The sequence below is a fragment of the Hypanus sabinus genome, chromosome 4, assembly GCF_030144855.1.
Source record: "Hypanus sabinus isolate sHypSab1 chromosome 4, sHypSab1.hap1, whole genome shotgun sequence".
Classification (NCBI taxonomy): Eukaryota; Metazoa; Chordata; class Chondrichthyes; order Myliobatiformes; family Dasyatidae; genus Hypanus; species Hypanus sabinus.
Genome location: NC_082709.1, coordinates 16,971,621 through 16,985,057, shown reverse-complemented (window position 1 = coordinate 16,985,057; position 13,437 = coordinate 16,971,621). Strand labels below are relative to the sequence as shown.

General features: G+C 38.1%; 1 protein-coding gene across 2 annotated transcripts in view; it reads left to right on the top strand.

Moving 5' to 3' along the window:
• Nucleotides 1–13,437, top strand: part of tanc1a (tetratricopeptide repeat, ankyrin repeat and coiled-coil containing 1a) — a 136,277-nt gene that overhangs the window by 26,756 nt on the left and 96,084 nt on the right. For both annotated transcript variants that reach the window (XM_059966493.1, XM_059966494.1), the window contains exon 2: nucleotides 10,896–10,982. In XM_059966493.1, the coding sequence (XP_059822476.1) occupies nucleotides 10,922–10,982 (61 nt within the window). In that variant the 5' untranslated portion in view covers nucleotides 10,896–10,921. The remainder of the gene's footprint in view (nucleotides 1–10,895; nucleotides 10,983–13,437) is intronic.

Genomic DNA, 13,437 nt, shown 5'->3' with positions numbered 1-13,437 from the left:
GCTATCACTCTCACCTCACCTATGGTATTTAGCTCTTTGGTCCATGTTTGGACCAAGGAAGTGATGAGGTCAGGAGCTGAGTGGACTTGACGGAACCCAAGCTGGGCATCTGTAAGCAGGTTATTGCTGAGAAGGTGCTGCACAATTAGCACTGTTGATGACCCCTTCTGTTACTTTGCTGATGATTGAGAATAGACTGATATGACGGTAATTGGACTTGTCCTGTTTCTTGTGTACAGGACATAGCTGGGCAAATTTCCTTGTTGTTGGGTAGATGCTGGTGTTGTAGCTGTACTGGAATAGCTTGGCTAGTGGCACAGCAAGTTCTGTAGCACAAGTCTGTAGGACTATTGCCAGGAATTTGTCTGGTCTGATAGCCTTCACAGTATCCAGTGCTTTCAGCCATTTCTTGCTATCACGTGTGGAGTGAATTGGATTGGCTGCATACTGGCATCTGGAATGCTGGGGACTTCATTATGGGGAATGGGGAGGCCGAGTGGATTATTACTTGGAACTTCTGACTGAAGTTAGTTCAAATACTGCAGTACCAAGTTAACCAATGTGAAAACACTTATTCATTTAACGTAGAACAAAGAAACTTCTAGAGTTTTCTGAAATTATACTTTGTATAAGCACTAGAGGCATATTAAAACCACTAGGAATCATAGTAAGCAGTTACTGGTATATAAGTAATTATATAAAATGCAAACATATACTTGTTAAACTGCAAAGAAAATATCAATTAAACAGTCTAATCTAAGAATTAAACAATCAGATCCAACAAGGCAGAATAGTATTTGATTAATAATTTGAACAGGGTTGGTGCAGTCACATTTTGCAGCAGTTCTGAAAATTTCACTTGAGTACCAAATGCATTTTGGATTCAATTTAGAATCTCCTGTATGTTTATGTAAGGTCAAAACTAGAAGACTTAGTTGTTAGGTTGAAACTTAATGTTCATTCCATTTGGTTGCTTCATCCCACAGTTTACTCTAAGCTGTTGTATTACTGTATCCTATTATAACTTCTAGACATCTCCCAGAAATCATAATGGATTAAGTGAGATTCTTTAAGCTTCTAAGAATGGGGATGTATTGTTTGGTTTTCATGCAACTGCGTCTTGTGTTAACAACTACCTCGAAAAGCAACATTGACCAGAACCAGTAACTATTAAGATGGTGTTGATTCTATGGATCTTTTGAAATTATACATTGGAGAACTTATCATTTTTACAATTCAGCCATGCTGGCAGAGTTAGTATTTATTACCAATCCTTAACTTTCTTGTGAAGTTGGTGGTGATCCATCTTTCTCAAACTACAGCCCTTTAAAGTGTACAATGCTGTTGGGTGGGTGTATCAGGGTTTTGACTGAAAATAAAAAGAGAATGGTAATACATTTTGATGTTTGCATTGTAAGGCAAAATGCAGGTAGATTTATATGGCATCTACCCTTACTGGTAGAGATTTGGGTTCATGACAGGCTATGAGAGTAGGTTAGGTGAGTAACGGCACTTAGAGATGACATATTTTGTAATCACAGCAGGAGAGGGAATGAAAGTTTAGAATAGTGCTTTTTCTGGATGGTATTGATTTTCTGTTATTGGAACTCATCAGAGAGGCAGAGAGTATTCCTTGGGGTCTTGTGCATTGGCAATGATTAAATGGCTTTGGGAAATGAAACCATGGCATTAGTCTCTGACCTGCTCTTATAGCTGTAGTGTTCACAGTAAGGCTGATAATTTGTCCTACCCGCTGATAATACTTGAACACTTCCATTTTGTTTTCAGCTTTTACACAGGTATGCTCCTTTTAAAAAGAAGGTATGTTTAAAGGGATCATATAAATAGTGCCTCAGCAAATGTGTGGTAAACAAGATCCCAGTAAATGTTGAACAATCAGGATTTCTGAAGTTGGGTGCATTTCCTGCAGATTTAGTCATCTGGAAGACTAAGTTCCCTGCAAACCCACATCTTACAGGAGTATTCCACTGTGTACACTTGTTATACTTTTGGGGGTCCAATATCCTTGTGGGCAGGTTTGCTAGAAGTGTTGGAGATGGTTTAAACTATTGATAGCATTGTCAATAACCTTGAAAATTCCTGATCATGGATATATCATTTTTTTAATGCACACACACACACACACTGTGAGTGTGTGTATGTATATATAATATAATACTTGCACTCACAGTACAGATTGAGTTTAATGAAAGCTGAATTCATTTATGAGGTGGAAATGGATTATCCAGTCTAGAAACCTGGTGAAGTTTGCTGTAAACACTCCAGCCTCAACTTTTATTTTGCTTCCTCCTGGTAGTTTTTTAATTACTCATAACCAAGACAACATAGAAGACCTATAGACCTCTGACCAAATGTACTGGTTTTGAAATGGCTCAGCTGTTTCCTGTAGACTGTTGCTAGTGCCAACCAAGTAACCCTGTGATGCAGCTTTACAAGGCAAGCACTTTATTATTTACACATTACTGGAGCTCCTGCTGCTACCTCACCTTTCTGTATTTTACTGAATAAGTTTAGTTCTGCTGGTACAGTGAGAAAAGCAACTGGCTGCAGATTATGATGGAGTAAAATTCTGCTGCAACTAATGGCCCACAATTCCTCAAATCAAAGTTCAAAGTAAATTTATTATCAAAGTACATATAGGTCACCATATACAGCCCTGCGATTAAATTTCTTGTGGACATACTCAATAAATCCGTAATAGAATAATAACCGTAATAGAATCAATGAAAGGCTGCACCAGCTGGGTGTTCAGCCAGTGAACAACAGACAACAAACTGTGCAAATACAAAAAGAATAAATTAGTAAGTAATAAATATTGAGAACTTCAGAATCAGGTTTAATATCACTGGCATATGTCATGAAATTTGTTAATTTTGCAGCAGCAGTACAATGCAATACATGATAATAAGGAGAACGATATATATACACATACGTGTGTGTGTGTGTGTGTGTGTGTGTGTATATATATAAAAAAATACACACACACTTGCAAGAAAAAGTTCTAAGTCACTATAAGAGACAAACACAATCTGCCTAAACCAATAACACACAAACAACAGTACTTTTCATGTCTTTATTGAACATGTTTTTTTTTAATCATTCACAGTCCAGACTGGAAAAAGTATGTGAACCCTTGCATTTAATAACTGGTAGAACCTCCTTTAACTGCAGTAACCTCCACCAAATGTTTCCTGTAGCAGCTGATCAGACTTGCACAACGGTGAGGAGGAATTTTTTTCTATTCTTCCATACAGAACTGTTTCAGTTCATCAATATTTCTGGGATACCTTGCATGAACGGACCTCTTCAGTCATGCCACAGCATCTCATTTGGGTTAAGGTCTGGACTCTGACTTGTGTTTTGCATCATTGTTGCATCATCCAACTTCTACTAAGCTTCAGGTGACAGCCTGCTACCCTGACATTCTCTTTTAAAATGTCTTGATACAATTTTGAATTCATTGTTCCCTCAACGAGTATAAGTTGTTCAGGCCCTGAGACAGCAAAGGAGCCCCAAACTATGATGTTCCTTCCACTATGCTTCATAATTGGGATGAGGTTTTGGTGCTGGTTTGCAGTGCCCTATTTCCTCCAAACATAGTGGTTTGCAATTCTGCCAAAAATTTCAACTTTTGTCTCATCTGTCCACAGACTAATGTCCTAGAAGTGTCATGGAATATCCAGGTGGTTGTTTGCAAATTTGAGATGTGCAGCAGTGTTTCTTTTTTGGAGAGGAGTGGTTTCCTCTGTGCTGTCCTTCCAGGAACATCATTCTTAACCTGTTTTTCTTATAGTGGACAGAGACTTTAGCAAGTTCTAGAGATTTCTGCAGGTCTTTTAATGTTACCCTTGGGTTCTTTGTCATCTCCTTCAGCATTGCACGTTGTGCTCTTGGTGTGATCTTTGCAGGACATTTGCTCCTAGGGAGAGTAGCAGCAGAACCGAATTTCCTCCATTTATAGACAATTTTTCTTATTGTGGACTGATGAACCCGCAGGTCTTTAGAAATGCTTTTGCAACCTTTTCCAGCTTTATGCATCTCTACAATTCTTTATCTAAGGTCCTCTGAAAGTTGTTTTGATCAAGGCCTGCTGCAAATGATTCTTGAGGAGAGCAGGCTCTACAGTAACCTGACTTTGTCTTTTATAGGGCAGGGCACCTCTACAACCCACACCTCTAATTTCATCTTATTGATAGGAACACCTGACTCCAAATAGCTTTTGTAGAAGGTCTTTCCCCAGAGGTTCACATACTTTTTTTTAAACCGAGACTGTGATTTGTTTAAATGATATACTCAGTATTAATGAGAGGAAGTACAATTGTTTGTTACCAGTTTAGGCAGATTGTGTTTGTCTATTATTGTGACTTAGATGAAGATCAGACAACATTTTATGAGTAATTAATTCAGAAAACCAGGTAATTGCAAAGGGTTCGCAAACTTTTTCTAGCAACTCTGTGTGTGTGTGTAAAGATATATATATATATATATATATATATATATATACACACACACACACACACACACACACAAAAAATGGTTATTACAACTAGGGATTTTGACCAATTTAACTGAGATTTTTTTTTATTTTTGAGTCACATGCTCCTTTTTTTCAGAATAGATCCCAAAAAGGGGGAAATTATAAAGCATAGAAAATTTAAAAATCAGAAACTGAAATGTCAGCAGTTTAAAAGTATTCATCCCCCTTTGCTCAATTCTTAGTTGAACCACCTCTTGCAGCTATTACAGCCAGTAGTCTTTTTGGATAAGTCTCTATTAGCTCTGTGCAATGTGATGGAGCAGGATTTGCACATTTCTCCTTGCAAAATTGCTCGAGCTGAGCCAGATTAGTTTGGTTGTGGTGGAGGACAGCAATCTTGAGGTCTTGGATTCAATCGAGTTAAAGTCAGGGCTCTGGGCTACTCAAGGATGTCAATTTCCTTTATTTGAAGGCACTCCATGGTTAATCTGGTAGTGTGCTTTGTGTTGTCGTCTTGCTGGGAGAAGAATTTCCTCCCCAGTTAAGCTTTATGGCAGAGGCTAGCAAGTTTTTATCCAGGATCTCTTTGTGTTTCACAGCATTCATTTTACCATCAACCTAACCAGATTTCCAGTCCCTGCTGCTGAAAAGCATTCCCATAGTATGATCCTTTCTCCACCATACTTTATAGAAGGGATGGTGTTACCTTGCTAATGTGCAGTATTAGATTTACACCATATGTACCACTAAAAATACATATCCTTATCCATAAAGACTTTGCAAAGTGCCACTTGGAAGATACTGTAATGACGTGGAAGAAAGTCTTGTGTTGGGACGAGAATAAAATGGAACTTTTTGGCCTCAACACTAAGCAGTACCTGTGGTATTTATCTAAGACTATGGCAGAGACTGGAAATCTGGTCAGGATTGATGGGAAGTGAATGCTGCTAAACACAGCAAGATCCTAGATAAAAGCCTGCTAGCCTCTGCAGAAAGCTAAAACAGGAAAGGAAGCTTGTCTCTCAGCAGGGCAACGGCCCAAAGTACACTGCAAAAACAACTATGGAATGACTTCAAATGAAGAAAATTGATGTCCTTGAGTGGCCTTAACCTGCCTGACCTTAACTTGATTGAACCTCTCTGGCAACCTCAAGATAGCTGTCCACTTTTGCTCCCCAAATAAGCTGGCACAGCTTGAAGAGTTTTGCATGGAACAATGGGCAAATCTAGCTCCCTCACATTGTGCAAAGCTAATAGGGATTTATCCAAAGACTACTGGTTGTAAGAACTGCGAGAGATGGCTCAACTAATTACTGAGCAAGGGTGGGGGAGGGATGCATACTTTTGAACTGCTGACAGTTCAATTTTTGAGCGACATTCAACAGGTTGGGCAGAATCTGTGGAAACAAGCAGTCAACGTTTTGGCCTGAGGCTCAAGTGTCTCAGCCCGAAACATTGACTACTCAGTCCTGACGAAGGGTCTCAGCCTGAAACGTTGACTGTTCGTTTCCACGGGTGTTGCCCAACCAGCTGAGTTCCTCCAGTGTGTTGTACATGTTGCATTGACCCCAGCATCTGCAGAGTATTTTGAATTCAATTTTTGAGTTTTTAATTTTTCATGCTTTAAGACTTCCCTGTTTTTTTGAGCTCTACTGTGGAAGAAAAAGGAACATGCAATTCACAAATAATAATTCTCAGTTAAATTGATCAAATGGGTACTACAATGAAAGATTTTGAAGGGTTGGGGGCTGAATACTTTTTCAAAGCATTGTGTGTGTGTGTAATATAAAGCTAAGATAGATGAGAGCAAAAAAAGGAAATAATATATCCACACAGAAATCAGATGGCAGAGGGAATGAAGCTGTATCTGAATTGTTGAGTGCTTGCCTTCAAGCTTCTGTACTTCCTTTCTGATGGCAATAATGAGAAGAGGGGATGTCTTGGGTGGTAGAATGGTGGTGGAGAAGTGGAGAGAGTGAACAGTTTCATTTTAAGTTCCTGGGTGTCAAGATCTTTGAGGACCTAACCTGGTCTCAACATATCAATGCAGTTATAAAGAAGGAAAACAGTGATTATATTTCACGAGGAGCTTGAAGAGATTTGGTATGTCAACAAAAACACTCAGAGGGAGGGAGGGAGAAGAAAGGAAATTGTAGGCTAGTTAGCTTGCTTGCCTAGTAGGGAAGATGTTGGAGTCCATTATTAAGGATGAGGTTTTGGGGTACTTGGAGGCACATGATAAAATAGGCCAAAGTCAACATGGTTTTAGTAAAGGGAAATCTTGCCTGACAGATCTGTTTGAATTCTTCATGGAAATAACAGGCAGGATAGATAAAGGAGAGTCAGAGGATGTTAGTTACTTGGATTTTCAGAAGGCCTTTGACCAAGTGCTGCTCGTGAGGCTGCTTAATACGGTAACAGCCTATGGTATTCCGACTGGCAGGAGGCAAAGAATGGAAATAAAGAGGGTCTTTTCTGGTTGACTGCTGGTGACTAGTGGTGTTCCACAGTGGTTGATGTTGGGACCACTTTTTCATGTTAATGTCAATAATTTGGATAACAGAATAGTGGGCCTTGTGGCCAAGTTTGTGGACAAAGCGAAGATAGGTGGATGTGGAGAGGATGATTCCTGTAGAAGGGGAGTCTTAGACCAGAGGAAAAGCCTCAGAACAGAGGAACACCCATTTAGAACAGAGATGGAGTTTCTTTGAGAGGGGAGTGAATCTGTGGAATTAATTGCAGCAGATGGCTATGACAGACAAGTCATTGTGTATATTTACAGTGGGAGAGGCAGGAGAATGGGGTTGAGAGGTATAATGAATCAGCCGTGATAGAATTGCAGAGGGGACTCAATGAGCTGAATGGCCTTAATTCTGCTGCTATGTCTAATGGTGTTATGGTCAAAGCCTCCACCTCCTTGTAGTACAGCAACCGAAACTGCTTGTCATACTTCAAATGTAGCCTACAAATGTTTAATAGAGCTGCAACTTCACTTGACAATTTCATTCTCAATACCTCCAATAAAGGCAACTATACCATATGCCTTCTTTACTACCCTATCTACTCGTGTTCATGAAGCTATGGGCTTACACCTTAAGATCCCGCTATACATCAGTGAGAGATTTGCCTTTTGGCCAAGCCAACTTTGTGTACATAGAAAATAGTACACATCCTGACTTTTCTATAAAAGCACATGTGAAGAAATGCAAGTTGATAAAAAAATAAGTTAGTAGGAATATAGGGGAAAATCCTAACCTTCACAAAAAACTTCATCAATGAACATTCTTTCACCACTTGGTCAGTAACAGGAATGTTTGCAGATGACAGGATATTTCAGGATATGAATGACATGCAGTGCTGAGAAGTGGTAATATTTTGTGGTATAGTACTGTGCAAAAGTCTTGTATATCTACACTTAGCGTGCCTAAGACTTCTACAATGTACTGTAGTAATTTTATGTATTGCATTGTATTGCTGCAAAAAACTAATTTATTTATATATATGTAAGTGATGATAAACATGATTCGGATATGAGTCTATTGTGGACGAAGGGTGGGAAGGGGGCGGGGAGAAGGAAATCATAGTTGAGAGAGGGGAGGAAGTGGGCAGCACTGGAGAGATATTCTGTAATAATCCATAAACCAGTTGTTTGGAATCAAATAACCTTACCTGGTGTCTCAGAGCTGTGTGCGCCCTCACCCATGCTACCCCCTACCCCAGCACACCCCTGCCACCAATCCCACACCCCAGCCTCGAGACTCGCCCTTGCCATTCTCAACATCCTGTGTTCCCACCAGATTTACAATGGAGCTCTCCACTCCAGGTTGACAAATACAGTATTGTATATAGGTGCATGGTAATGGCCATCACTAATAGGGGAGTCTGAAATACTTCAGCAATCAACAATTGAGCAACATTAGTGTCAGAACCTCAGTTGATCTGGCTGCATATATACTGTGACTACATGAGCAGTACAGACTTGACCTGTTGCAAAGGCTGATTCCCTATTACTTATCCACCATTTGCAAGAACAGTTCAGCTGAGGTTCAAATTCCAGTTTATTGTCATGGGCATAAATGCCATGAAAAAACTGTTAGTTGCATCAACAGCAGAGTAAATTACATTCATGACAAACATAACATGAACTTACCATAAAATTATGCATAACTTATGACAAAGTAAACATAATGATGTTAGTCAAGTTGAGAGAGAGAGAGAGAGAGAGAGAGAGAGAGAAAAGCTATGTAGTCTGAGGTAGTGTTTGGGGTTTTCAGGTCCCTTCAAGAACATGATGACAGTGGGAAGAAACTACTTTTGAAACTTCAGGTGTGAGTCTTCTGGCTCCAGTGCCACCAGCCTGATAGCATAATTGAGAATGGCCTTTGTCAACTACAACACTGCGTTCATCCCCTCAAAACTAATCAACAAGCTTCAAGTCCTTTGCCTCAATACCTCCTTGTAACTTGATCCTTGATTTCCTTACTTACAGATCCCAGTCAATTCGGAGTGGCAAAAATATCTTCTCTACAATTTTCATAAGCACAGTTGCAGCAAAAGGCTGTGGGCTTAAAACCCTACTCTACTCCCTTTACTCTTAAGACTGTGTAACTAAGCACAGCTCCAATGCCATATTCAAGTTTGCTGACGACACCACTGTTGTAGGCTGAATCAACATGTAGGAGAGAGGTTGAAAACCCGGTTGAGTGGATAGTAACATTCTCTTACTCAATGTCCGGAACACAAAAGACCTGATTATTGACTTCAGGAGGAGAAAACTAAAAGACCATGAGCCAGTCCTTGTCAGAGTATCTGAGGTGGAGAGGGTCAGCAATTTCAAATACAAATTTCAAAGTAAAATTTATTCTCCGAGTACATACATGTCACTATATAAAACCCTGAGGTTCTTTTTCTTGCGGGCACACTTAGCAAATCTGTAAACAGATTTGTAAACATTTGTCAATAACTGTAAACAGGATTAATGAACAACATACAAATATAACAAATGCAGATATAAATAGAGCATGATATGAGTTCTTAAATTGAGACCATTGGTTGTGGGAAGTTCTCACCTTTTGCTCAAATTCCTCAGTGCTGTTATTTCAAAGGATATGTCCTGGACCCAGCACGAGTGCAGTTACAAAGAAAGCATGGCAGCGACTCCACTTCATTAGGAATTTGCGAAGATTCAACATGAGATCTAAAACTTCGACAAATTTCTATAGATAAGTGGTGGAGAGTATATTGATTAGCTATATCACAGTATGGTATGGAAATACCAATGCCCTTGGAACAGAAAATCCTACAATTAGTAGTGGTTGAGACCCAGTCCATCAGAAGTATAGCCCTCCTCACCATTGATCACATCTACACAAAATACTGTTGCAAGAAAGCAGCATCCATCATCTGTGACCCCAACTGCCCAGCTCATGCTCTCTTCTTACTGCTGCCGTCAGGAAGAAGGTACAGGAGCCTCAGGGATCATGCCATCAGGTTCAGGTACAGTTATTATCCCTCGCTTGTCAGGGTCTTGAAACAAAGGATATAACCACTCAACTTCACTTACCCCATCATTGAAGTGTTCCCACAACTGTGGACTCACTTTCAAAGGACTCTTCATCTCATGTTCTCAATATTTATTGCTTATTTATGTATTATTATTATTTCTTACTTTTTGTATTTGAGCAGTTTGTTGGTTTTTGCACACTGATTGAATCCCAAGTTGGTGTGGCCTTTCATTGATTCTATTATGGTTAATATTCTATTATAGATTTAATGAGTATGTCCACAAGAAAAATGAGTCTCAGGTTTGTATATGATGACATATATGTACTTTGATAATAAACATATTTTGAACTTACAACTTTTTGAACATTGAGAATGGGTCATGGCCCAGTTAGTGGAGGACTCTATTGATGCATGCTGCCTTCCTGAGACATAGGCTCTTGTAAATGGTTTTGACAGTGGGAAGGTTAGTACTCATGAGATGGCATCTTCACTTATGTTTGAATGTGTTTTGTGTAATCCTACAAAAGATTGCCTTTTTGATAGACATACTACCCATCACTTCAAACATTCATTAATTAGTCCACTTTGTGTATCATCTATTAAATGCAGTGCAGTAAGGATTCTTGACTAGCACCTGCTCACATAATGTTGAGAAACAGCATGTCATTATCACAGGGTCTGAATCCTATTCAGTGGAATGACAGTAGCACTTTGAGAGTTGCATTTACTTACAGGTGGATCATAAATGCTAACCTTTCCAGTCATTTGTGACTGCACCCCCATTCTGTAAATTAAAAGGTTCCTAAAGTTATTTTCAAAAAATATTTAACAATCCTGAGTGCATAAAATTGACAATCTTGTACAGTTAATTTTTACCTTATTATTACTACAGACAAAAGAGCTCCAAAAGTTTCTGAGATGTTCAAAGCTGTTTTGAAAAAAAGTCGAGAAGGTGGAAAAGGGAGCAAGAAAGACTTTGGTATGTAATTGAACTTTGTTTTTCACTTAGTCTAACAACATGACTAACTAGCCCCTTGGACAAAGCACTCAATCCAAGGAAATTAAATCCTGACCACCTTTAAAGTGAGAGGGCAGAAAGGAAAAAAATAAATACAAGCATCTAATTTATGAAGAGGTGAAGAATCAAGAAGTGATGCTAAAGCTCTGGTAAGGCTGCAGCTAGAATGGTTGCTTCAGCTTTGGGAAAATCCGGGATGATGATTATCAGAGACTTTTAGAATTACATAGGAGATTAATTAAAATAAGGCCATGAGTGTTTTGGCCTTTGAGGATAAACGGAAATTTTGTTAAAATAAGAACTACAATAAACCTTTTTTTCTAACAAAAGGATGCATTTTACTATTTCCAACTGAGGTAGAAATTTACATCTATCACCAGAGAAATAACGAATAAAGATTTGTTTCTTGTACTTTGCTCAAAAATTTGTTGGAATAAGAATATGCAATTACTTTAAAAAGAAAAGCTAAAAAAGGCAATTACATGGAGTGTAAACTGTAATACATAAAATCTGTAGCACAGCTGTGAATTATTCAATCCAGTTGCTCAACACTGGCATTTATGTTCCCCATATCTGCACCCTGATGAAGGAAAAATTCAGAAGGCTGTTGGTCCAAGGTAAGGAATTGGAGGTGGGTAGGTATTTTCATGACATAATGGACCAATGTCCATGTTACAATTTTCTGTGATTGTGCAGTCAACGAATGTCCTCTTGAATGGCATGAACTCTCATTAAAATGTACATAATTTTGCTTCATTTTGGCATTAAGAGTTGCTAATATAACATGGAAAATCCACTACTGCAGCTGATGCTGCTTCAGTAAAAACAGGGCATCAAATCATTAGGCAAGCTTTAAAAGGAGTTGAAATCCATATGTAGATACCTGCTAGATGCCAAAAATGTAAGCTAGCATAGAAATGACAAGAAGCACTTTTAGTGAATACAAACTGTTTAATTAAATACAAACAAATAATTAACTAAATACAAATACAAACAAATAATTAACTAAATACAAATACAAACATTTTCACATGTAACTTCAAATTTACCTTTTAAGTTCTTGCTGGTAAATTCTGTAGGAAGTTAACAGATCATTTCAACATAGCTGGTTTCAAGTTTTCATAAACAAGTGTTAAGGTACAGTTTCACTACTGAGGGATAGGTACATTATGTCATAAATGGAATGAATAACTAAATGATAATAGAGCTGGTGGTGCAAAAGTAAAAAGCAAAGGATATATAAAATTTGTAAATGACAAGTGCCAGAACTTTTGATAGAAATGTTTTTAAAAGTGAAGAATGATGATTATACTTGTACAAAACTTCTTTGAATTTGTATGCAGTACTTACTGTTTATACTGCATTAACCTCTACGCTGGAGTTTGGATGCTTGAGCGGCAGACTAAAGTTGGCTGAAGGCATGGTCCACTTTAAATGCTTAAAAGAAATTTAAATTACAACTTGTTTTAACTAAGTTTTTGGGGTGGTTTGGCAAAGGATATCCGTGGGGAAACACTGTAGAGTTAAACTAATTGTTATAGAATATTTTATGAATAAAATGATGACTCTGTTGCCAAAAAAATCTTTACTGGCACTGGTCACTGCTCTTAACAATATGTTGATCTTGCTTCTTGTTCAGATTTGTGCAATATTTTTGTGCACAGCCTCAGAATAGAGGGACATTAATTTAGAATGGAGATCCAGAGAGATGAATTCATTGTCATAGATGACTGTAGATGCGAAGTAATTGTGTTTATTTAAGGCAGAGATTGGTAGATTCTTGTTAAGTCAGCGCATGAAGAGTCGCAGGGAGAAAACGGGAGATTGGAGCTGAGAGGGAAATGGATCAGCCATGATGAAATGGTGGAGCAGTTCAATGGGCCAAATGGACTCATTCTGCTCCTATATCTTATGTTCTTGTGTTGACATATTCAGAAGATATTCTGGGTCATGGGGGAAAAACAACCAAAGAAGCAATTGTTGTCTATTATAAATTAATTAATTACTGTTATATTGCTGTCAATAATTAAAAATGTAATTTTTGCAAATGTTTTACATATTTTATTTTTCTACTATTTTACTTGATAAATGTCTGATTACACTAACCCACAAAACCAAATCTATGTGATTTTCAGAATTAATTACTTGATTTGCAAGATTTGAAATTTTTGTTTCTGAATTTATGATTTTATACATACTTGCTTAAGTAGAGTTTTTAATGAACACAGTTCTACCAGTGAGGGTGACTGTCTAAAATATTAAAGAAACTTTTGACTGAATCAGGCATCAAGAAAATCATGTAAAACTGAAGTTGATGTGAATTTGTGAGAAAACTAGCTAGAGCTAAATCATACAAAGATCATCTTGATTGGAATTTGTTCATCTTGGCCATAGAACTAGCTGCTGACTTCCTTGC